At 37.5% G+C, this 25,776-nt stretch overlaps 2 protein-coding genes across 2 annotated transcripts; one reads left to right on the forward strand and one right to left on the reverse strand.

The window, feature by feature from the left end:
* The first annotated feature begins 12,607 nt into the window (after positions 1-12,607).
* LOC140547783 (low choriolytic enzyme-like) lies at positions 12,608-17,079 on the forward strand. The gene is made up of 8 exons (XM_072670971.1): positions 12,608-12,681; positions 12,776-12,806; positions 12,930-12,995; positions 14,096-14,248; positions 14,329-14,446; positions 15,259-15,437; positions 16,500-16,581; positions 16,728-17,079. The coding sequence occupies exons 1-8, from the start codon at positions 12,610-12,612 to the stop codon at positions 16,852-16,854; spliced, it is 828 nt and encodes a 275-aa protein (XP_072527072.1). The 5' UTR covers positions 12,608-12,609; the 3' UTR covers positions 16,855-17,079.
* Positions 17,080-17,942: 863 nt separating this feature from the next.
* LOC140548014 (low choriolytic enzyme-like) lies at positions 17,943-25,645 on the reverse strand. Its single transcript, XM_072671362.1, has 8 exons — positions 25,614-25,645; positions 22,896-22,975; positions 22,640-22,789; positions 21,550-21,667; positions 20,015-20,193; positions 19,818-19,899; positions 18,947-19,071; positions 17,943-18,780 (listed from the first exon to the last, which is right to left on the reverse strand). Coding segments are annotated over exons 1-8 (768 nt in total). The 3' UTR covers positions 17,943-18,778.
* Positions 25,646-25,776: the final 131 nt, after the last annotated feature.

A 25,776-nucleotide genomic window follows, 5' to 3' on the forward strand; every position in this document is an offset into this window, starting at 1 on the left:
ATTGTAGTTGGTTGCAAAGGTTTCTTTTGAAAGACTTTCTAGTTTCTGTTGTTTTGGTGAAGCACTGAGCATTTCAGACATATCACTGCTTCATATATTAACACTATGTTCAAATCTAAACAGAAGTATATGGGTTTAATACACTTATACACTTCCCATATTTGAACCTTTTTGTGTCTAAACACATAATCTTACTCCTCAGACTGAATTTGTTCTTTCTCATACAGAAGCTGGAACACGTTTATGATGCTCTTGATTTATGCTCTCAAACCTCTAGAAGATGGAATCCTCAGTAGACGTTTTCCTTTATTTGCTTGACATTGGGGTGGGTCCAAGACATTGAGGTGCGGTGGTGCAGGATTGAGATGCTGGAAATCCAGAAAATGACCATAAATTAGAAGTAGCCTGGGATACATTTAGGTAGGTACGTAGCTAGCTTATTAGTTTAAGTTATATTTGAACATGTTTTCTATGATATACTGACTAGCTGCCAGCCTAGCTAGCTCAAAAAATCTGAATCGGAGTACTGACTTACCTCATCTTTAAAGTTTGAATGAGTTCCTCTATGTTTGATGAAGTCATCCCTGTTACTTCAGAATCGTTGTAACCCTTCAAGTATGGGGAGTGTCTGAATGTTTATGTAAATTTACAAAAAGTCAAGCATAAACCAGGCATCTTTCTTTCAAGGCATGGTTGTCTGGCAAAACATTACTTCAAGGGCATGAAAAGTAATATTACAGAAAGTCACAAAAAAACCCAGGATGACATTTAATGGACATATTGGTGTCTCTTGCATTGAGTAATGTCAGCGTTCGTGTATGGCCTCAAAATAGGCCCAAATGTTTTGAGAACCAAAAATCAGAATCCATAACCAAGAAATTCAGTTTTGTAAATGGGAGGACTTTAATAGCATAAATCTTGCATTTTACATTAAGAAATCATTCGTTTTTGCTTTTCATTGTGGTTGTTCTCAGTTTCGCATCTCCCAGTCTCTCTTTCAGCTCATTGGCCGCTGGAGATAAGCCCCCCACCCCCAAGTTTTACCTGACCTCTCCAGAATAGGCCTGACTTTGAGATTAGCTAAGCTGCTAAATAGTGAAGTCCTCCTTTGTGAAATACTCTCAAGTTCCTGTTTTGAAAAATTGCCCTACTAAAGTGCATTTACACTTCGCTCCCTGCATAAATGCCATAGATAGGATCATTTCCTTTCAAAAAAAGCTGAAAGCATTAAGGCTAAACTATAGATATGATATTTTGATAGCCTAATACTAAAGCCTAAGGCTTAGTTAGTGTAATACACTTGAAAAAAAACAAGGAGACTTAAATAAAATAAAACTTAGAATAAAACTTAAAACGCAATAAAACGTACTGATAAAAGTAATAATGTGTGCTTGCATAGCAGGAATCCTTTGCAGGGTAGCACAAATAGGCCACTGATGTGTCATGTAGTTTGTGTTGTTAATACCCATAGTACTCATCACAAATGAGCTATTAAATTTTAAAAAGAGATTACTAAAAAGATTACTAATCAAAAAACATTCAGCCCCACAGAAGGTTCAAAGAAAGGTAACAGACAATTAGCATTGTTATTGTCACAGGCTTAATTTATGTCTAAGAAATCAGCTCACAGTTTCAGCCCTGGGATTTACAGCTTGCCTTCTGTGTGTGTTCAACAGAATAAAGCACCTGTGACAAGAGCCGAGGGTGGCTGTCACCAGCACTACTACAGTGTGCTCCACAATGTGAGGCCGGAGGGATTTCTGGATCCAGCTGATGGCAATTACATGTTTGCTGCACAGGATGTCTTACTACTCTGGCTTCATTCTGACCTAAAAAGTTACCACCAACCAACTATGGGAAATTGACTGCGTTTAAAATTCCAGCCTTTTCCCTGATTATTTAGAGGCATTGTCAGTAATCACTATGGTTTGAGTTACTGGGTTAATGCCTGGTGGTGGAATTGCTTCTACTGTCTGTTTTCTTTTCTTTATTTATTTTTTGGTGCTAAAAAATATCCAGTTTTACATATGAAACATAACACTTTTAGTTTTATTACACCATTCTGAGTAAACTCTAGAGACTGTTATGCTGAAAATCCCAGGTGATCTGCAGTTCTAGAAATACTCAAACCAGCTCATCTGGAACCAACAATCAGGCCACATTTTATCTGTGTGATTTGCAAGACGGAAGTAAGTGAACCTCTGTGTTAATGACTTCTCCAAGACGTATTTGGCAGAGGGGTTTTAGACACACAGAGGCAGGTTACTGACAGATATATTTGTCTCAAGAAATATTTGAACTAGGTTTGAACGATGTCTCAATGCAAACTGCTTTCAGGAGACTTGCAGCCGCAAAATATTACACAGCATAACTAAAAGACGCTGTGCAAATCTTATTTGCTGCTCCAGAAAATGTTTGGTGGAGGTGATTGCTGCTTAAGGGGGGTCAACAGGTTATTAAATGAAAGGGTTCACCTGCTTTCTCTAGCCTGCACTGTGGAGGGTTACCAAATGTGCTCATTAGATGATTACTCCATTAGATGATACTCAGACCACTTCTTTTTTCTTGCTACTGTGCATTTAACAACCATGCCAACAGCAATTTAACAATTGTAAAGTGTAGGGTTTATAGAGTATCATTCTCAGTGCTTATAGCCAGGTTCCATAATGGACCCCAAGCTGCTGGACTTAGCAGTAGGCCAATAAATGCAGAAACTCAAACTGAATGCCCTGTTTTAACTGCCTTAAATAAATTATTTTACTCTTAATGTCCACTGAGAGCATTATTTACTGCAGCAGGTAACAGCTAATATCCATCCATCTTTTTATCTGCTTATTCCTGGTCATGGTTACCTGGAATCAGAGGACATGAAGCAGGAATCCCCCTGCACTGGGTGCCAGTTCAACGCAGGGTACCACACACACCCATTCACTAACTTTGCAATTAGGCATGGCAAGTTCACCTACCATGTGTGTTTTTGTGTGGCAGGACGAAACACATCAAATTCCTCACAGACTGAGAGAGGACCAAACCCTGAACCCCAGACCCCTGGAGCTATGCAGCGCACAACCTACCTGCTGTACCACCATGTTGTTCAATAGCTAATATAATTCACCTAAAAGTGAATAGAAACATTTGCCAGATCTGAAATTTGTATATCTGCAGTACAAATGCACTATAGTGTTCTTGTAAAACCCACTTCACATTGTGGAAGTGAAGTGTTTACACAAATGAGGAAGTTAGGCTGGTTTAATGTTACCATACAAGTGCAGCTTGAGTCAACACTAGACCACTGATGGTTGCCAGGCTGAATTCAAACCTTTCAGTATTTTAAGGTTTGAGGTTTTTCTTGGAACATGAGTAGTTGCACTCATCCTTTTGCCACCTTACTCTTGCAAATTAGTTTTTAGTCCTTTTCTATTTATTTATTTTTATAAAGTTGAAATTATACTGAAACACTACTGAACCATTAGGCCTGTGCTCAGATGTCACTGTTTTTTAACAAATATCTTCCATCCAGCAGTGGTATTACATACAGTTGAAACTAGAAGTTTACATACACTATATAAAAAGACACATGTATTTGTTTTCCTCATGGTTATAAAGTGGCTTAAGGATGACAAAGTCAATGTTCTGGAGTGGCCATCACAAAGCCCTGATCTCAATCCTATTGAAAATTTATGGGCAAAGCTGAAAAGGCATGTGCAAGCAGGGTGGCTTACAAACATGGCTCAGTTACACCAGGTCTGTCAGGAGGAATGGGCCAAAATTCCTGACAACTATTGTGAGAAGCTTGTGGAAGGATTTCCAAAACGTTTGACCCAAGTCATATAGTTTAAGGACAATGGTACCAAATACTAATGAAATGTATTTTCATTTTTGACTTTGAAGAAGGTAATAAAATGTTCCTTTAAAAATGACCTCTGTCATTATTCTGGCATTTAACAAATAGAAATAATTTTCATAATCCTAATTGACCTAAAGTTAATTTTAAATTCATGTCAGACAGTGAGAGTGGTTTCAACAGAATTATTATTATTAAACAACAAAAATATCACAAACACATAGATGTATAGGATCTACTCAAAAAGTTGTAATCAGATTCAAGTCAGGGGAGCCTAAGAGAAACCACAATTAGGTGCACAATCACTTTGAAGGAGTCCAGTGACTGAGATTGGGGTAAAGGTGCTCTAGCCAATGATATCAAGACCTCTGCATACAACTGGTTTGTATGGTAGAGTGGCTAGAAAAACAACACAAAAAGAAAATAGCAAAAACTGATCAAAGAACAACTGGAATTGGAAAGTAACATCGGTGACACAGTTTTTTTATATACAGTCAAGTATATAATATCAAACAATAAGAGTAATACGTAATACCGCACTGCATGCAGCAGAAAAATACATACGTACATATACATTCATTATTCATCATAATATATGTATTAGTTTTTTTTTTACTGTTTATGTTTTAGTTTGTTGCTTTTGAACAATACATGATTTAAAAGCATTATAGTCAGAAATGTGTCAGTGTTATTTAATTTCTTTTTTTTCAGATAATTGGTTACCATACATGTGAATAACTATGGAAGTGACAGCATAATGTTGTGGAAATGATTTTGCTCAGCTTTGACTGTGTATGCTGAACCGAGTTGAATAGGTTGAATAATTATAGAATAATTATAGCAGCTAATTTTTGTTTTGTTAATTTGATTACAAATAATGAATTCTGACTTTGATTGAAATTTACTTTAAAAGTATATTAGTTTGCAAAAACAAAAAAATACTGGCAGGCACAATGTGTGAGTATCATTTGTATTCACAGCAGGTCTATACAAAAGATTCTCAGTATTTTAGCCAAGTTCTATCATGGTCACTGAAGTGCTGGAGAAATATATAGTATAACTGTAGAAATTCAAACTACAAACTGCAAATGCTGATTGCTGATTCATTGGGTGCCCTGTATCAACTGCCTCAAATTAATCTTTTTTTTAAAACAACTTGCCAGACGCGATCCAGTGACTGGATTACCCTTTAGGTACCAAATGTTTTATTAAAATCAGCTTTTTCGTACATCAGCAAACTGGCATTTATTATAGTAAGCTCTGCTCTGTTACTCAATCATTTTAAACACTTAGTCTGTATCTACCTCCACATAGTCTGCAAGAGTTGATTATAGTTTTATAAGATTTGAGTAGGTTGGGTTAATACAATAAAAATGTTTGCCTAATACAGTCTGCAATGCAAATATATTTAAGCTCACAGAAGTGTTTACAAAAATTAGGAAGTTTGGTCATAGGTCAAATTTTACAATGCAAGTGCAGTTTGAGTCAACGTTAGATCACTAGCTGTTGTCAGGCTGAACCTAAAGGTTTTAGTATTCTGTGGTTTGAGGCTTTTCTTTGGGAAATGACGGCCCCTTATAGTATAATACATTGTTACTGAAAAAAATGTTAGTGTAAAAAAGAAATCTGTATTTTTGCATAGATTTGTTGTCTTTCTGATAGGGATTCCTGACATTCTCTTGCATTAGCCTTTAGATTCCAGAAACGTTTCTAATTCCAAGGGCCTGTGGCTGACAGGGGCCTTAAAAATGTATTAAATAAGTATTTTGGCAAGAGTTGGTTGGTTGTGGGAACCAGTGTAATATCTTTTCACAGGGCCCAAAATCCCAGGCAGTGCCCCTGCTCATTATCACAAAGGCAGGCAGTGGTCAATTAAAAGGCAGGAGCAAAGCAGGCATATGCATAACCCTGGTCAGTTAAACAGGCAAGGGTTCATACTCAAGAAACACTACACAGACATCTCATTCAGAACCAAGTATGACACACACAGACTTTGCAAGGAGCAGTGCAAATGCAGAGACTAATAAGCAGTTATAATGTGTTCTGGAAAGAGACACAGCTGAGGCTGGTAAGTGACTGCAGGTGTGAGTGCAGAGCTGACCAAAGCAAAGTCTGTCATTGTGTAGTACCCTCTGAGGCCAGGAGATGGAGACATTGCAAAAATAGTGTACTTTGATTTTCCATTTACTTTTTGTGAAAGTGGGTGCATTTCCCAAACAATATGTGCTCCACTAGATGTTGCTTTAATGCCACAACCAGTGGCAAGGTGGCAAATACAGCCCAGGTCCAGGACATTAGGCTGGCGATACAATGGAAAAGGTTTCATTTTCAGCTCTTTGTCATTCCAGCAGCAGAGGCCAGACTTCATCCTTTATATGCTTTAGAGTATCTGTACATTTATTAGTGGAGTTTTATTTAGTGCACAGACTGGATAAACATGGGCAAACATATATATCTGGTATATACGTCATAGCATTTTTTGGAGGGCAGATCATGGGTCAAGTTCTAATCACAGTAGGCTATAACATGAGACATATCTACAGTGTAAAGTTGTTGGTTTTCTTACATACATATATACATACATCATACGACTATCCGTTTTCACTCAATCATACATGGGCAATTCTTCTAAAGAGGCTCATACAAAAAAATATAGAAACACCAGCATTTCAATGTGGTTTTGAGAATATTGGCATACAGTTGATATTATATTTTTCAGTCTTATCAAGCTGTCTCTGAAATAATTAGTGGTTTCATAATTACTATAATGGTCCATAAATTACAGTCTCACTGCTGGTAAGGTTGTATTGTATAGAAATATCGAACTAAGGTATACAGTTGACTCAGAGTGTTTCACTGAGGTGAGTAGCCTCCAATTATCGTCTATTCTTTGTTCTGTACAGTTTTTCGTATTATGATAGAGCGCAGTTAATAGCATTGTGAACACTCTGGCTGTGCTTAGTGTAGAATAAAACTACCAAGTTAGTGATCAGAATGAGGAGCTAGATATATATTGTAGAAGTAAACAGACTCAGACTCAGAGCTCAGGCTGCAGTTATGGACACCAAGAAACAAATTTCTGTTGTTTGTTTGTTTCTTTATTTAGCAGCAAGTGGGTGAAAAAGCTTCAAAATGTATTTACATACAGTTTACACAAACATCCACCAGGAACAAACAGTATTAGTACTTGGAAATCTTTTGCACAGTACAGTAAGTTTGCAAAGATGAGGTCAACCATGCTGGCATGTCTATTCAACATGTAGTAAGTGTAAGTGCAGTGCAGTTGGCTCTGGAGTCTTCTTTAGTTAGAATGCACAATGATTTTGTTAACATATCTGCATCAAAAGATAATTTCTTCAAGATATCAACATTGGACATTTCCAAACCGGAATCAAAATCAGAACTACTTTATTGATCCCAGAAGGGAAATTGTAGTTGTTACAGCTGCAACAGTAAGTCAAATATGATGTTGTATTTATAATAACCATGAAGAGCAGAATACTTAGGTGACACTGCAGTACAGTACACCAAAATGTCTGTATTTGATTTATTATACTGCATTTCTAATCCAGGTAGATGTTGTCCTTTTTGACATTTTATAATATTTATATTAGCATCGATAACAGTGAATAAGTGAAAGTGAATGGTTCAGAATGACCTGGATTTCTACAATCATTACTAATGGTCTGATCATTATCTAATTCACAATTGCATACAAACACAGGCTAACTGAATCTCGACTGTATATTTCTGCTAACTGTGGGGCAGTGGTGGCTCAGTGGTTAGAGCTCTGGGCTATTGATGACAGGTTTGTGGGTTTGATACCCAGGCTCAGCAAGCTGACACTGTTGGGCCCTTAAACAAGGCCCTTCACCCTCTCTGCTCCCCAGGCGCTGGAGATGACTGCCCACCGCTCTGGGTGTGTGTGTGTGTGTGTTCACTACCACAGATGGGTCAAATGTGGAGGACACATTTCGCTGTACATAGTACTTTACCTTTAATACCTCAAACAGTGCTACTGTTCATGCCTTTAATTGAATACACTGAGTAAACATCCACAGCACAGGCTAGAAAAAGTAAGTGAACCTCTTAGAGAGCTAATTGGCAAAGGGTGTTTTAATTAAGAAGATGAGACTGAAAGTGTTGGTTTTACAGGTCACAAAATCAAAACAAAATCAGGGTACAGACAAAGCTTCTCTAGGAGGATTGTTAGTGTGAACCATACCTCGATGCAACCAACTTTCAGCCTTCAGAAGATAGAGTTCCATGAAAAGGCTGCAAAAACACTGCTAAATACTTGTGTGTGCATAAACTAGAGACTACACTAGTCTAGTCAAGACTAGACTACAAATGAAGAAAATTCAGGACTGTTGCTGTTCTCCCTAGGAGTGGGTTGCTTTGCCCACCAAATGTGAAAAGCACATATTTAATTGTAAGAATAAATGAATTAAAGTACAAATAATAAATAAAACCCTTCTTTAAACTAGACCAGACTGGAAACTAGAGATTTCAGAAAAACAAGTCAGAGTCCTGGCCATAACCCAGCTGACATGGCATGGCCTGAAATGGACTGTGCACGCAAGGTATTTAAGAAATACTGATAAACTGAAAAACATTTGCTGGAAGGAATGGTCCAACTTATTTGCAGCTACAGCAAACATTCGGTGGAGGTGATTGCTGGTCTACAGTTTATTAAATTCCAGAGTCCACTTACAAATACGTCCACCTTTACCTTTACCTTTACCTTTACTTCCCATGAACATTACAACTGCATGTGTGTATTATCAGTTTAGTTAGGTTGTGTTTGTTTATTATTGTGATTTTGATAAATATCAGACAACGTTTGATTAGTAATTGATGCAAAATTCCAAAGAGGTCACTTAATAGTACGTCCTTTATATGCATTCATTTATATAAGCCTACATGCAAAATGACCAAATCATATAATCAGTCTTATAAATACTTGTCATTCCTTCTCCACTGACCTTCATACATTTTCATGTATGTGTGTGTGTGTGTGTGTGTGTGTGTGTGTGTGTATGTGTGTGTGTGTATGTGTGTGTGGCAGCCTAAAAAACGTTATCATTAGGCAACATCAGTGTCCTCAGCAGTCAGCTACATAGAAACACACATTCACACAACATGTTGCAAAATATGACAAGAACTGCTTGCATTTCTTAAACACATTCTGATCAAACTTGTGTTTCAAAAGACTGCGTCTAGTAAATGGGCAGCCATGAGATTCAAGAAGTTATGTTCTTTCTTATTTATTTATTTAATCATTCATTTTTGCAAGATTTGATCTATCTGCAAAAGAAGTAAGAGTTCATATCTACAAACCGGATTCCAAAAAAGTTGGGACAAATTGTGAATAAAAACTGAATGCAATGATGTGGAGATGGCAAATGTCAATATTTTATTCGTAATAGAACATAGATGACAGATCAAAAGTTTAATCTGAGTAAATGTAACATTTTAAAGGAGAAATATGTTGATTCAAAATTTCATGGCGTCAACAAATTCCAAAAAAGTTGGGACAAGACCACTGTGTGGCATCCCACCTTCTTCTTACAACACTCAACAGACGTCTGGGTACAGAGGAGACCAGTTTCTCAAGTTTAGAAATAGGAATGCTCTCCCATTCATGTTCAATCGTCTTGGGCCTTCTTTGTCGCACCTTCCTCTTTATGATGCGCCAAATGTTCTCTTATCGGTGAAAGATCTGGACTGCAGGCTGGCCATTTCAGTACTCAGATCCTTCTCCTACGTAGCCATGATGTTGTGATTGCTGCAGAATGTGGTCTGGCATTATCTTGAAAAATGCAGGGTCTTCCCTGAAAGAGATGACATCTAGATGGGAGCATATTTTGTTCTAGAACCTGAACATAGTTCTCTGCATTAATGGTGCCTTTCCAGACATGCAAGCTGCCCATGCCACAAGCACTCATGCAACCCCATACCATCAGTGATGCAGGCTTCTGAACGGAGCGTTGATAACAACTTGGGTTATCCTTGTTCTCTCTGGTCCGGATGACATGGCGTCCCAGTGTTCCATAAAGAACTTCAAATCGTGACTCATCTGACCACAGAACAGTCTTCCATTTTGCCACACTCCATTTTAAAAGACCCCTAGCCCAGTGCAAACGTCTGAGCTTGTGGAGCTTGCTTAGAAATGGCTTCCTCTTTGCACTGTAGAGTTTCAGCTGGCAACGGCGGATGGCACGGTGGATTGTGTTCACTGACAATGATTTCTGGAAGTATTCCTGAGCCCATTCTGTTATTTCCTTGACAGTGGCATTCCTGTTTGAGGTGCAGTGACGTTTAAGGGCCCGGAGATCACGAGCATCCAGTAGAGTTTTACGGCCTTGACCCTTACGCACAGCGATTGTTCCAGATTCTCTGAATCTTTTGATGATGTTAGGCACGGTTGATGATGATAACTTAAAAGTCTTTGCTATTTTACGCTGGGTAACACCATTCTGTTATTGCTGCACTATCTTTCTGCGCAACAATGGTGGAATTGGTGATCCTCTTACCATCTTGGCTTCAGACACTGACACTCTGAGAAGCTCTTTTTATACCCAATCATGTTGTCACTTGACCTAATTAGTGTTAATTGGTCTTCCAGCTGTTCGTTATATGCTCAATTTCCTTTTTCCAGCCACTTATTGCTACTTGTCCCAACTTTTTGGAGATTTGTTGATGCCATGAAATTTTGAATCAACATATTTCTCCTTTAAAATGTTACATTTACTCAGATTAAACTTTTGATCTGTCATCTATGTTCTATTACGAATAAAATATTGACATTTGCCATCTCCACATCATTGCATTCAGTTTTTATTCCCAATTTGTTTAGTGTCCCAACTTTTTTTGGAATCCGGTTTGTATTCCAGCCTTATGAACACAACTGTGCGATCAATTGAAATCCACACCTTCTGACAGATTTGCTTGTGAACATGTGTGACTGAACACAGCTGTTGTATTACAAGAACAAGATATTCACCAATAAACCTTCTAAACTGAGGCAACCCTTTCCTGGATCAACCCCAAGCCTATCTCAGCCTGCTTAACACCATGTTGGTGACTACTCAAAACTCCCCCAAACACCCACCCAACCATGCCAGAACATGCCTCAGAATGCAAAATCATGGTTGTGTGCCCATGCCACATGCATCATTAACTACTATAATAAACATTTACTCATATGTTCACTACATATATATTCTGGTCACTTCAGGAAAACCACCTCCTTTTCTAAACTTACTGCCCATTCTATTAGCTTCACTTACCATATAGGAGAACTTTGAATTCTTCAATTCCAGACTGTAGTCCATCTGTTTCTCTGCATCCTTTGTTGACCTCTTTTCAGCCTGATCCTTAATGGTCAGGACCCCACAGGACCACCACAGAGCGGCTGATATATGGCTGGTGGGTCTACCCAGCACTGCAATGTGACATGGTGTTGGTGTGTTGTAGTGTGCGTTGTGCTGGTATGAGTAGATCCGACACAGCAGTGCTGCTGGAGTGTTTAAACACTGTGTCCACTCACTGTCCACTCTGTTAGACAATCCTACCCAGGCTTGTGACACCTAGTGGATGTAGAAGTCAGAGACAGAAGCTCATCACCATGTCAGAGTGACTGCAGTGCTGAGAATGACCCACCACTCAAATAATACCTGCTTTGTGGTGGTCCTGTGTGGTCCTGATCTTTAAAGAACAGGGTGACAGGAGGCTAACAAAGTTTGCAGAGAAACAGATGGACTACAGTGTGTAATTATAGAACTACAAAGTGCTTCTGTGTGGTAAGTGGAGCTGATTTAATGGACAGTGTGTGTTTGTGTTCATTAAATCAGCTCACATTGCCCAGTTTATGGTGCCCACTGCATGTCCTATGTAACATATTTATTGTACTGTTTTTGTTTTGCTCTGTATGTGCACCAAAGATTTGTTTTTAGTACTGCTAGTGATAAAGCTATTAAAGCTAGGCACATCTGGACATACTGATTCTTCAACCAGCATTTTGTTCCCCCTAACAAAACAACCAACTACAGTAACTGGCAGTGCATATTGGAAGCGTATCCAATCCAATCCTAGGCTACAGTACACTACAATGCTTTATCTTTGACAACCGTAGTTTATGCATATATGTGGCAGTAAAGTACAGTGTTAGTGTAGCTGGAACAGCCACCCATGCTAGTTCTAGACATTCTTTGCCTCCACTCTCTGCTTTCATTTACATTGAACTGGCCTCAAAATCAAAATCACTGCTCTGCAGGATTTGATTGAAATATCATCCTCAAAAATATGTTATAACACTGTGCATTTTTGGTGACACTGGATATATCAGGTTTTACCATCACGTTTACCATACTGGAGAGCAGTGAAAACACAAAATGCAGGTTGCAATTAGTGGAGAGCACATGTAACATTGAGAATGTCTTAAGTAAGTCTCTTTTATATTAGAGTAAAACAGAAATGAGGTAGATTTGTAACCATTCAGCTTTGTGACACTGTTACCCAGATATGACCTGTAGCCTAAAGCATAAAGCAAAGAAGGGCTATGTGCAACATATTTGGTTTGACATTGAGTTTAGGAACTGGACCCTTGCTTAAGGATTACCTCATTTCTGGTTCACTGAATAGTTTACCACAACCCTTGAGTAACCAGCAAAGAGGTCTGTTTGAGGGAAGTTAGTAGGACCTGTCACTTTATTTAAACTGAGCTTCTTCCTCACTACTTTCCATTCCCAGTGCCACTCATCATGCACCTGACTCTGACCCTCATCCTGCTTTTGCTGCTGGATTTCAGTCCAGCTCAGAGTCGCTCTGTAAGGGTAAGCTCACACACACACTTTGAAAAGGTGAAAGCTTTTAGCAGTATGCAAACATAACAACAAAAAAATCTTCATTCCTACAATGTTTTGCCAGGCAAGCATTAATCAGAGCTCTGAGGAGACTGGTAAGTAGATACAGCTGCATAGTGTCTAAGTTTAGAGATGTCAAATTGATGTGATTTAATGTAATATTAAAAAACCATACTATTAATGGAAACCAATAACAGTATAATGTATGGTTTACACAGATAACAGCATTGACAAGGATGACCTCTCAGTATCTTCCATAATTGAAAGAGCCAACAAGAATGCTGGTAAGATCATATTTAGTTTTTTTTTTTTTTAAATCCTGCTGCCAGGTAACTAAAAATGTGTATATATTTGTAGCTCGAGTTGAGTTGTGGTTCATTTAACGTTCACACAGATCTATTTGCAGGCAAGGGTTTAACGTAAACTTGAATGGATCAAATCTGTGGCATGTATTTAGAAATAATCATTGAAATAAACAGCAAAAACTGAAAGTTACTGGCTGACTGTTACTAACTAAACCCATGGCCTAACTGAGCTCAACTGAAGTACGACATGGGTTCTGTGTCTGTATGTGTATCTTTTGACATTTTAAAGGAATAAGCAACTAGAGAAATACCATAGTGTTTAGATTAAATCACTGAAACACATAGTTACTGTTTTTGTAATTAAGTTAATAAATATGATGCATTAAAACATATTTTAATTTATATTTGCAGGAATGTGTATTGATTTAATTCTAGAATGTCTTCAAATGTGGCTGAGCCTTGTTTGCAAAACATAAATTGTCTGGTCTACATATTTTGACAGGTCACATTACATAGTCCATTGTCAATTCTTTTTGGAAAGCCAGACTGTGTTCACTTCTTTTGGAAACAGCCGTTACCTTACAAGCTAATGCCTTAGCTAATGCCTAGCTTGATATTATATCTACAATATGTTTTGAAATTGCATATGACATGTAAATAATATTTTTCTTTGTCATATTGCCCACATCTAACTGAGTGTCTAACTAAACCTTTTTGTATTTTTTTATATTTTCTTTAATTTGCAACAGAACTGCACTCGTAAGTTGCAGCTAAAATGATGGCATTTAATAGAGCATCTTACAAAAGTGCTTCGTCAACTCAGAACATAGTGTGCTATTGTGAATAGGCTAGACTTCAAAGATACCTCTAAGCTCAGACACTGCCAAATACAAAAGTCAATGTGGATACATAATTACTGTGCCTAAATGTCAAAGAGATCAAAGTCAGACATATAAGTGCAGTCACAAGCCTGTAATAAGTACAAGATCAGTGCTGAAAAAAGTGCTTTTGAAAAAGAAGATGATTTAGCCATGTAAAGTAGCGACGCAGCTTATTCACTCTCACATTTCATTGCACAGGACAGGCATTGGATGAACCCAAGGTGATGTTTGGTGACATTGCCGTAAATGTTGGTTTCCAGAACGCAGACCCATGTACAGCCCGTGGGTGCAAATGGATCAAAGAGAGGGACGGAAACGTCTACGTGCCCTTCTTCATTTCCAACCAATACTGTGAGTGACCGTCCTTACCAGAGTTAAATGATTATGTCTCCTAACTGCTCTATCTGACGAGATATGTATCTCCTTGGCAGCAACACGGGAGAAAAATGTCATTGAGAGTGCTATGAGGTCCTTCGAGAGGTCCACCTGCGTCCGATTCATACCTCGCACAAGACAGCAAGACTTTGTACACATTCAGTCTCTTTCTGGGTATGTGACCAGGTCTTTAAACACTCCAGATAAAGCCTATCAATCATTTTGAACTCTAATTAAACTCTTTGAACTCTAATAAAAAAATGTATGGATACAATATGGATGAATTTTTTAAGGGTATTAAAAAGAGTTCCAGATTTTGTTGGAATGACTGTCTAGGGAAGGCTTTCGACTAGATTTTGGAGCTTGCATTCAGTGACAAAAGCGTTAGTGAGGTCAGGATGTTGGATGATCACCACTCCACCTCATGCTCAACTCCCCAATTCATCCAAAAGTTTTGGCTGGAGCAAGGTTCCACTGCTCCACAGCTCAATGCTGAGGGGCTTTATACCCCTCTAGCCCACGCCTGGCATTAGACATGCTCCCGATAGGTTCATGTTAATCTGCTCCAGAGAACGTTGTTCTATTGGCAATACATGACTAGACAAGCTGTGTGTGCATTTGTGATGGGTGCTTAAAGTATCTGAATGCATTCATTAGAATGAGTGTCCACAAACATTTGGACATGTTTATTTCAATAGGGTTAAAACGTAGCAATAGATATTCTGCACTCAAATATTGATTTGAAATTAGTCAAATGTAAATGTCTGAGCATAAACAGACATAATGTATAAAAATACATAACTTTATTATTTTAAGCAAATGTGTGCCAATACAGATTGATTTACTGTGCATCTCTTAAACCTAGACCTTTAGAATCCTGGAGTTTTCTGTACGTGTGTGCTTATTATATAAAACATTCATAAACAACTTGTTTATTTCCCTTTTGTTTTCATCCAAAACAATAAAGTGCTGTTTTTGACTTATAGGTGCTATTCTTTTGTGGGTAGAAGAGGAGGAGGGCAGGTTGTGTCTCTTAATCGCAATGGATGTGTCTATTTGGGTGTGGTCCAGCATGAGCTCCTCCATGCTCTGGGCTTCAACCACGAGCAGACCCGCAGTGACCGTGACCAGCATGTCCGGATCCTCTTACAAAACGTCATTCGTGGTGGGTAAAGTGGGTGTTTCTACCTACATACTGTACAAATATTTAGCTGAGAAATGATCCATTTGCATTTTACTCAATTTAGTGCTGTGTACTTCTACAGTCAGTTTAGAAGTGAACATGAAGGACCCCATTAACATATTGGTCAAACTTGAGATGGTTAGGGCCTTTCTCAAGGGCAAATAGAGGCAGCTTGGCAAGCCCCAGGTATCAAATTCAAGGGTGAAGGTTTGATTTTGACATTGGAGGTAACGTAAAAGTGGTCCACTTGGGCACCCTGGACGATGAGTGCAGTTTCTTGTCATCTAGAGACTTCACACTACCATATGTCATCACATATGGTAGCCTTCACACTGTCAGTATGTTCCTGTGACAATAATTACACAGCTTTAATTGTTAACCAACAGCATCATGGTTAACTTTCTGTACTTCATAATGGAAATCTAAACAAGCTTTAAGTCTATACTAAATTCAGTCATCATTCAACTGTGACCAGGGTCACCATATTGGAGGGAATGTTAGGATAATTTTAAGGATCTGTGACTGACAGAGGCAATTAAAAAGTAAGAATTTAGTTTTTCGTGGACGCCAGTGTAATATCTTTTCATGGGGCCCAAAATTCCTAGCAGCACCCTTCTCCACCTGCCTCTACTTAGCTTGGCTTGGTTGAATTTTTATAATATTTTTATTAATATTATTATTATTATTATTATTATTATTATATTACCAGTCATCCTGACTGAGCATTTCACCAATTTAGGCTTACATTTAGGTTTGGCACCAGTTCCGTATAATAGCCCATGGAATAAAATAAAAATATTGCTAGGGGCAATTCAGTATTCACTGGATATTTTTAGGGACAATCCTACCCAATTCGACACCTTTGATCGAACCTACAACTCTGTGATCAATAGCTCAGTGCTCTAACCACTGAGCCACCGCTGCCCCCCTTAGCATTGGAAATTCTTCTGCTGATCCAAAAAAAGTCACCATGTTGGACAATATCCTGAGATATATCCTTCCTAACTTGACATCCTTTCACTGATTATCTTGTTGATTTAATAGGAATGGAACATAACTTCAGTAAGATCGCAACCATAAACTTGAACACACCGTATGACTACAACTCTGTCATGCACTATGGAAGGTAAGCTTGGAAGCTGTTGCTCCTTCACCATTCCTACATTGTGTTTGGGTGGGGTTTTTTTTTACCCCAGAAGCCATGGTGTATTCACTGTATGAATATGAATATGAGGTGTATGAATACACCTTGTATGATCTGTGTGGTTCCAGGTATGCTTTCTCCAGGAACAGAGAGCCAACCATCATCCCTATACCAAACAGTAATGTGAACATTGGTCGTGCCACTGAGATGAGCCAGGTCGACATCTTGCGTATCAACAGACTCTACTGTGGTTAACTGAGTTTCTCTGGTGTTAATGCATTGACAGTGTTATTCCTCTGCAGTCTGAATGTCTCATTTCTCTCTCATTGTCTAGCAGACTAGTGCAGCAGAACCAGAGCATTGATTTTTTTGCAGTTACATTAAATACATTTTCAAGATTAAAACTTTTTAAGACATGGCAAAGAAATGACTCACTCGCTTGCAATGATGCAATTAATGAGTAGTAAACAATGTAATCGATCTGCATACAATATCAAACAATGTCTGATTTCATATTTTGATAATAAAGATATGTCAATATGTAATTGTACAATGACCATTGTTATAGTGTTTTTCACAATATTGAAACTATGACTACAATGTCCTTACCCTTTACCCTTCTCAATAACACTCAAACAATAGTGTGCATTACCCTGAAATCAGTATTTCTCAGTTAGCCTTGCCTTATTGCTCCAGTGCAGTCCAAAGTGTTACCCCTTTAACACGACCACTTACCCCAAAATGTTACCCCAAAAAGCCAAGGATTGACAAACAGTCAGGCTGTATTTGGACAATGACACTATTTTTGTCATTTGCCTCTGTACACCTTAATGGATTTGATATAAAGTATTGCCATAAAAATGGCACTTTTTGGAGCAGATTATATATATATATATATATATATATATATATATATATATATATATATATATATATATATATATATGAGTTGTGGAGTAGTGGAACTGTGTTCTCAGGTATGAGGGTGCACCATCTAATAGACTTTTATCACAGCCATCATATTTTTACATTCCTAAGCATTAGCAATATTAGGGAGCCAAACCTTATAACAATTTGAATGAACGCTTAATTAATGAATTAAATAGCTAGCATTGTAATCACAAACATAAGTAAATCTGTCCCACCATACAGCCCTGCATGTAATATAATGGTCTTTACTTAGTGACCTCACTAACGCTCTTGTCGCTAAATGCAAATCCAATCCTAACAGCAATGTTTCAAAATCTTGTATAAAACCTTCCCTGAACAGCAGAAACAGTTACTCCTACAAAAGCAGGATAATCCCTCTTTAGTACCCTTGTTTTCAAAAGAAACAATGAATGAGCAAGTGCCCCAATACTTTTATTATACAATGATTTTTTTGTCATTATACATACGTACTGAGAAGAGCCATCCTATCAGATGTTCAGCATTTGATTAAATCTGAGCAGAAAGTACAGCTCCATACACTCCATACAGCAACCCAGTCGTTGTGTAGCGTTACCAGTGGTTTAAATTTTAAAGTAGTTGAATATGCTCTGTATTTACTTTCATAAAGGTCTTCCTGTGATGCCTAGCTTCTTGAGAGTGTACTTTTCGCTAAGAAAAAAAATCTGTGATTATCAACAGTACTTCAATTGTCTTCAGTGTTCTTCTATGTGTTTTGGCGTTGCTGATCTTGTCAGTGAATTGATTATTTCAAAGAAAAAATGTAAAATTGTTGATTTGAACATTTTGAAAGTCTTCTGTCTCTCTGATAGGTACTTGGATTGCATTTAGAGAGTTCTCATGAATGGCTACCAAAAGCTCATTACTTTCAATACTTACAAAAATGAATAAACTTTAGAACTTTGATTTCCTTCATTTGCCAAAAAATAATAAAGGAACAGGTCAGTCAATTGCCCAATTACTTTTGGGCTTAAAAACATTTGCTCTAGATGTATAGAATGACTTTGGTATACTTCAAATACCTAGTAAATCATTTTAGTTGTGTATGAGTTATGTGTTTTTTCAGAAACACAAAGAGCATGATCATGTTGAGTGCTGATTTATTTTAAGGCCCAGTTTTACAATTATGACATCAATAAAGTATTGGTAAATTAGTGATATGCAGTGAAGGGGGTTTGCTATTGGTCTTCTCCTGCTGTATCTGAGCAGTGGATAAAGGGAAGTCTTCTGCTCCTATGGATGAAAATAGAATTATTAATCAAAATCGTTCATAAATGTACAAAGGCTCATATTGAAAAGCATAACGTTTATTATTATTAGCATGCAGTGGATATGAGAACAGCTGCTTTTGTGGTATAAGGATTTAAGCATTGCACTAAAGTGCTCTAGGTGTACTTACAGCACCCATAGAGTCTGTTGAGTCTAGTGATGTCGTTTTGGCTCATCTGAGTAGCCTGGCCAAAAGACACATTGCTGTTGGGGATGGGGACCATGGTGGCCAGACCATTCTTAGAGAAAGCAGTTCTAGAATGATAAATGTAAAGAAAAACATTCACAACATTGATAATAATAATAAACTATATAATACTCCTTCATCCTTATAGACATGGCTTTTAACACACTCACTTGCTTATGTTACCCTTATGCCAAACAGTGCAAAATAAAGCATCCCATCACTCCTCACCATATCACTCACCACCAAACTAGAAAATTCTTCATTTGTTTATGTACAAATGTACTTTTGTATATGTCTATGTTGAAATGTGCACTCCCATTCAAAAGTGGATTGTTCAGTTATATATTTCAGAAATTTAGTTTTCAGTTTTAAAATAAAAACAAACAAACAAACAAACAAAAAAACAATTTAAAGATAAATTAAAGTTAAAGTTACATGAAGTTAAAGATACATGAAGCAAACAGTTACAACCCCAAACAGTAACTGCATAACTTCATTAATATCAAATATATTTTCAAAGGACGTGGTAAAAAATAGCTGTATCTACAGAAACTGAGTAAAGAACTTTAAGAATGAAGTTTAACATCCAGAAAGCCTCGTATTTATAAAAGTACTGATCAAATCTCAGGGCAGAATACTTATCAGGAAAGGTATTCCAACCTTCAGTGTTATTATTAAAGTTATTATTATATAAAATCAGTATAACTATGAATATAAAATAGGACACATGGTTCCAGTCTTTTGAATGGCAGTGGAGGATTTGTTCCTCCCCTGCTGGTATAGATGTAATAAAATGGAGAATAGAACGCCTGACCTGTGGTACTGCATGACGGAGTTGTAGTCATAGGAAGTTCCTTGGTTGAGAGTGTTGATCTTATTGAAGTTGTGCTTCATGTCTGGTAAAGAAGTAAGATATTAACTGGTGAAATTACACAGCCTTCAAATTGCTCCTAAATCTCATGTTTCTGCTAAATCTGCTAAAAAAGAGTTTATTCAAAATCAGGACTGTACTGTCAATAATGTTTTCCCAGACGACGCGGATGTGGTTGTCACGGTCACTGCGGGTCTGTTCATGGTTGAAGCCCAGAGCGTGGAGCAGCTCATGCTGGACAGTGTTGTGGTAGATGCAGCCATTGCGGTCCAGAGAGACAGTCTGACCATAACCAAGGCGACCAACGTAAGAGTAGCATCTGTCAAGCAAAGAGAGAGAGAGTGTAAGAGCCAAAAACCCACTGTCTGATTCTAATCTGAACTGATTTCTTATTTGTTTTCTGATTCTGATCTTTATGTATACAGAAATCCGATTCTGAAATCTAATTATTATTTTTCATGCTTGGTGCAGATTAAAATGATAATAAAGCAATAAACCACTGTAGGCTGAGAGTTAGTGATTTTACCGTGGTCAACCCTTAATTGTGGGAAAATCACTAACACGTGGTCTCAGATGGCTTTGTGCTTTTGTACAAAACATAATAAACACATTTCAAAAAGGTAATTTAAGTAGTTATTACCAATCCATTTACTTTGATAATTGTCTCCTCAAACATACAATAAAAAATATGATACTAAAATTTAAAACTGAAATACTAAAAATGCTAAACTAGCATTCACACTAGCTTGAGAACACCAAGCTCTACATACTACGCAGATATGGTTTTAGATCTAGGTACAGATAGATTATGGTATTTGTGTTAATAATCTCTATTAGTATTTTTATTGTTAAAAGGTTGATAAAAACAGTGGATGTGGGCCACAAAATATTACTGTCTAGGAAGAAGGAAATATTTGATTTACTGTTGAGTCTGCAGCCACAGAATACATGCTTGGAAGACTGCCCAGTTGGACAAATAAAGGAATGACAGACACATAAGATATAGAGAGAAAGATTAGCCAGCATGCTAGTTTTTGGTTATGCTGCTTGGGTTCTGTTTAGCTTACTTGTTAGCTTTTGCTTAGTGAGTATCTTCGCCTGTTTAGTTAAAATTCTGGGCACAGAATAAACCATGTTAGGAGCTTGATTGGTAAGAGTGCTACTGAAGTAAACGTTACCAAAGTGTAATCTGAAAGGGGAGAAATATGGTAAAATGTATTGTTCATTTATTGCTTATTGGAACATTACTCATGAGCATACTTTGTACAGGTCTATTGTGTGCCCACATGGGCCACATTAACCTAATTAGAACAGTAACATGGATTTCAGTTCCCTGCGGCTTTAATTGCAGGCTACTGTTGCTGAAACACATTGCACATGTGATCCTAAAATTACAGGATATGTGGAGAGGCTACTTTCTGTTAAGTTCTGCTTTTGAATTGTGGAACTCATCTCCACCTATTAGACAGTCAAGCTTGGTACACACTTTAAACATATTGATTTATTTTTCCTTTATTTTCACATATTATTATTATTATTATTATTATTATTATAATACTCAGTGTATAGTCATACACATGTATATCAAGTGTTTTACATTTACAACCATGAATGTGAATCAGCCAATTAGATTTTAGAACAGACTAATGCTAATGCTTTTAATTCTGATGCCTACCCGCTGCGGGACTCAATGCTGATGTAATCCCTCTGGCTGGAGCGCGGTGTAAAGCGGATGCAGGAGACAGAGGAGAAGGAGTCTAGACCACGCTGGATAACCTGCAGCTCACGAGAGGCTGATGAGGGAAATGGCAGTACAGGTCAGTACAGATCACCCAAATATCACAGTGCATAAAGAGAGCAGGGGATTGCATAAAGCTGGCTCATCTGTAGATGGCTGCATGCCAATTTAAGCTTTGGGGACACAGCAGCACATGAGTAAAAATCACTTTGTAACTGAGTAAGAGAGGTGGAATGATGCAACATGACTGAAATGCCAACGAATCCTAATATGGCCTCATGCTAAAGCTGATATTTTAGTGTTCTGTTCTCAGCTTATTTGTTGGCTCTAATCTTACACTATTGCAGGATGCATATTTTAGTTGGAAGCACTCTGAGGAAGTTAGAAGCTGTGTTTATAAAAAAGTTAGTTTCCAATTACCGCACTTACTAAAAAAATTACTGTATTACCAAAAACCTTGGTAGCAGGTAAGAGAAACAAGCAGTTACTGTCACATCCAGACTATGAACAGAATATTAAAATGACAAAAATGGAATCTTTCCACCTTTCAATAGAGGTCATTTTGGAGAATTTTTACTGACCCATTCATCTTGAAATTTGACTCAATATAAAGAACAACTGCCAGATTTGCATTATGTCAAAAAGACACAAATGCATTGGAGATACAACGGTTCATTAAATAATTTATTGTTTTAATATAATACAATATAAGGATATATTAAATAATCTACTTGCATGAGGAAAGGTAAAGAAAATATGTGAGAAAGCAGGAGGTGGGTCTAAAATAATGTGAATGTAATCTAGAAGCTTGGAAACAGGCAAATGAGAAGAACATTAAACAATCCAGACTTCAACTTCATTGAATGAGACTTTGGAGGAGTTGGAAAAATACTAATTTAAAATCTTTCTATATCTATTTTACAAATTGTTTTGAATATTAAATGACTGCATCAGAGAAAATGCATGATATTGCAGTGTTAAATTGATCTGCAGTGAAAAAGGTGTTTGAGGTGCAGTTATCACTTACAGAAGTGGTTGGCAATGACGTATGGTACATAAACCCTTCCATCACTGGACTTGGGCCACTTGCAGCTCTGAGAAGTGCAGGGGTCAGCATTCCTTCCGCTGTTGTCTACAGCAATGTCTCCAATAACGTTTGGCTCATCAGGGCCACGAACTAACACACACGAAAGAGAGGATGAGTTATACACAGCCCTAAAACAGAGCAAGGTTTGGTGGCATAGGAGAGAAATGTGTGTGTATGTGCACAGAATGATCCCTACCAATGTTTCTGTTAGCTCTCTCCAACAGCTCACCCACAGACAACACTAGCAGAGAATTAATAGATAAACTAATTAGCACACTGTCCAACAAAGTGTATTAGTATGATTCATATATGGATTTCAAGGAGTGTAAACTTACGGGGCTACGCAGCAAGAATCATGTGAAACACAGTCGGTACAAACAGAGACATGAGAGCCAAGTTAATAAACAGTACCAAACTGACATGACTGTGTATTTTGAAAATGTGTGTATTTCAGTGTGACTTACCTCCTCAGCTCTGACAGAGCAGACCAGGAAAATGGCCACCAGACCCACAACCTTAAACATAATAGCCAGCAATCTGCACAGCAAGTAAAGTCACAATAGCAAGATTAGCAATGACTTATTATGACTTATTCAGACATATCAGCATGCTTTCTGTGTGTTACCATGTTTTCTTTCCTCTAAATACATCTGTTAAACATGGCAGAGCTACTGTTATGGCATGGGCATAAACGGCTGCCCTTATTATGAGCTTAGTTTGTCATTAAGATTGAGTAAAAAATGGCTGTTCCTAAATTCCTAAATAGTTCAAGCAATATTCTGTTGAACCCCTTGATTTAAAGCCAAAAGTCAACAACTTCAATCACATCCTAACTGCTTCATTTTAAATACTTATAAGACCCATTGCATATAAAGTTCCTTGCAAACATTCACATTAAATTCACATTGATAACAGAATAATTAATAAATGACAAACGCTGAAAAATGAATATCTAAAAAAACAACTGTGCTATGGAATCTACAGTTGGCCTCGGAAATGAGTAAAACATTTTTATTTTTATCTGGATAAAGACCCTCTTAATTCAAATACCATTGATCAGACTGGTTTTAAAAAGAAAGCCGTGAACATTAAGGCCAAAGAACATTTAAAAAAAATAGAAATATACCTGTTGGCATGCACAAGGAAAAGACTACAATATGATATTCAAATCTTTGCACATCCCAACGAGGACTAATAGCTTAGGAAATGGAACGAGCATTATAACACTTGAGCATACTCCAGACAAAAACGAAAAGAGCAAGAAGGAGACGCAACCCAAAAAGAGTCCAAGAATCCTTCTGAGGGACACTGAAGTGGCTGACACTTGAATGAAGGTGCACCAGTTAACCACATTAAAAGCTCTTTATAAAACTGGCTTGTATCGGAGTGAAGCTAGCAAGAACCATTACTGAAGAAAAACAAATGAAAGTAAATCTGGAGTACAAAATTCTACCTACAACCTACCACTGGCCATTACTCAACTACACCATTCCAGTAGTGGAATATGCTGGGAGTCGCAGCATCATTTTGTTTTCCCAGCAGGAAAAATGAAAACTGAAGGATGGATAAATCTTGGAAGATATGTTGATATACTGGAAGACAATCTGCTTTAGTCTACTAAAAATCTAAAGCTTAAAAAAAAAAAAATATATATATATATATATATACACCTTTGAGCAGGACAATAATCCCACATTTATTTTCCTGTATTGTGGAAAATAAGCCTGTAGGATGTATAAGACTGGGATTAAAATAGAAGGGATTGTAAGATAAGCTCCCCTTACCTCAGACCACCAAGATGAAACAAGCATGGTTTTCAGCAGAGAGGGGTTTTATATCCTCCCCCGTGTACTAAATCTGATAACACAAGCACAATTATATTTATTTAAACAAATGGAAAAAAGATTTTCCTCAAAGTATTCTGGTGAAGTAAGAGAATCAACACAGTTTATCAGTTTTTTAATATGAGTAACCTTGCTTTCAAGGACACCAGGTGCAACTTTTCCATACTTAGTGTACTGTTTTTACTAAAATAAATAAACCTGTGTTTCACTAAAAGTATTTATTTGAGTTGAGCTAGCTTAGTTCAACTGCTTTTTAAATATCATAGTAAGTATAATAAGTAATTTTGACAAGATTAAATGAATTTACAGTTTTACAGTTTGACATGTGTGTTAAAATGTTATGTGCGTGTGTGTTAGCTTAATCATTTTCAAAGCTCTCATTGAACCCCAGTATTTGCAGCTGCAATCCAATACCTAGTTTATCTAATCAATCCCTCATTAAATGAAATCTGATGAGCTGGTGGTGTGACTGAACAAACCCAAACACTGGCTGGGGTTCACAGAGTACCCTTTAGAAAAATGCAAGTAGTAACAAATTGTTTGAATTGGTGCTTCGTCTGAAACAGTGGTTCATTATATGATTTGTTAGAGCTGAATAAGCCCAGTTAAACTGTTTGTTACTATAGGAAATATGCTTCTACACATTGTTACATGTTTACAACCAGAACTCACCTGTTTACTGTTGGGATAAATAGTTTTGTAGGTTTACATTTTGTAAACAATTTTGTAGGTTTACATTATGTGTACTGTGTTGCCTTATGTCCCTCAGTTTAGTATTCATATATTATTCATATAGTGTTTAGTGTTTAGTGTTTAGAGTCCTAGCCGCTAGACGATTGTTCCAAACCTCCTTCCTTTCATCTCTTTCATCATAAACAGGTTGTTGTCATCAGGTCATGCGATCCCCATCTTGAAGAAGCCAAATCTCTGTTTACAATCAACTGACTCTCTTTCTCACTCAACACAATCTACAGTATTTGCCTGGCCTGGGTTCCACCTTCGACACCCAGGTTTCAGCTCACATCTCAGCATGTCTCGCTGACGTCTCTTCTTGGATGGCAGTTCATCACCTTAAACTCAGCAAGACCGAGCTGCTGTACATCGCTGGAACTTCTGCGAGAACTTGCTGTTCTCATCATCTGCAGAAGCACAAAGCCTTCGTATAGTCGTGGATGACCAGTTATCATTCTCAGCCCATGTTGCAAACCTGACTCGGTCAAGCACATTTTTCCT

This window comes from Salminus brasiliensis, chromosome 25 (assembly GCF_030463535.1).
Source record: "Salminus brasiliensis chromosome 25, fSalBra1.hap2, whole genome shotgun sequence".
Lineage (NCBI taxonomy): Eukaryota > Metazoa > Chordata > Actinopteri > Characiformes > Bryconidae > Salminus > Salminus brasiliensis.

What these genes read in the sequence shown, in the direction of transcription:
- LOC140547783 (XM_072670971.1), top strand. Translation starts at nt 12,610, where the DNA reads ATGCACCTGACTCTGACCCTCATCCTGCTTTTGCTGCTGGATTTCAGT. An exon ending in TCAGAGCTCTGAGGAGACTG is followed by an intron (nt 12,807 to 12,929) that starts GTAAGTAGATAC and finishes TGGTTTACACAG; the next exon opens with ATAACAGCATTGACAAGGAT. An exon ending in AAGAGCCAACAAGAATGCTG is followed by an intron (nt 12,996 to 14,095) that starts GTAAGATCATAT and finishes TTCATTGCACAG; the next exon opens with GACAGGCATTGGATGAACCC.
- LOC140548014 (XM_072671362.1), bottom strand. Translation starts at nt 25,645, where the DNA reads ATGTACAGCAGCTCGGTCTTGCTGAGTTTAAG. An exon ending in GAGAGCTAACAGAAACATTG is followed by an intron (nt 22,790 to 22,895) that starts GTAGGGATCATT and finishes CGTGTGTGTTAG; the next exon opens with TTCGTGGCCCTGATGAGCCA. An exon ending in AGCATTGAGTCCCGCAGCGG is followed by an intron (nt 20,194 to 21,549) that starts GTAGGCATCAGA and finishes TTTGCTTGACAG; the next exon opens with ATGCTACTCTTACGTTGGTC.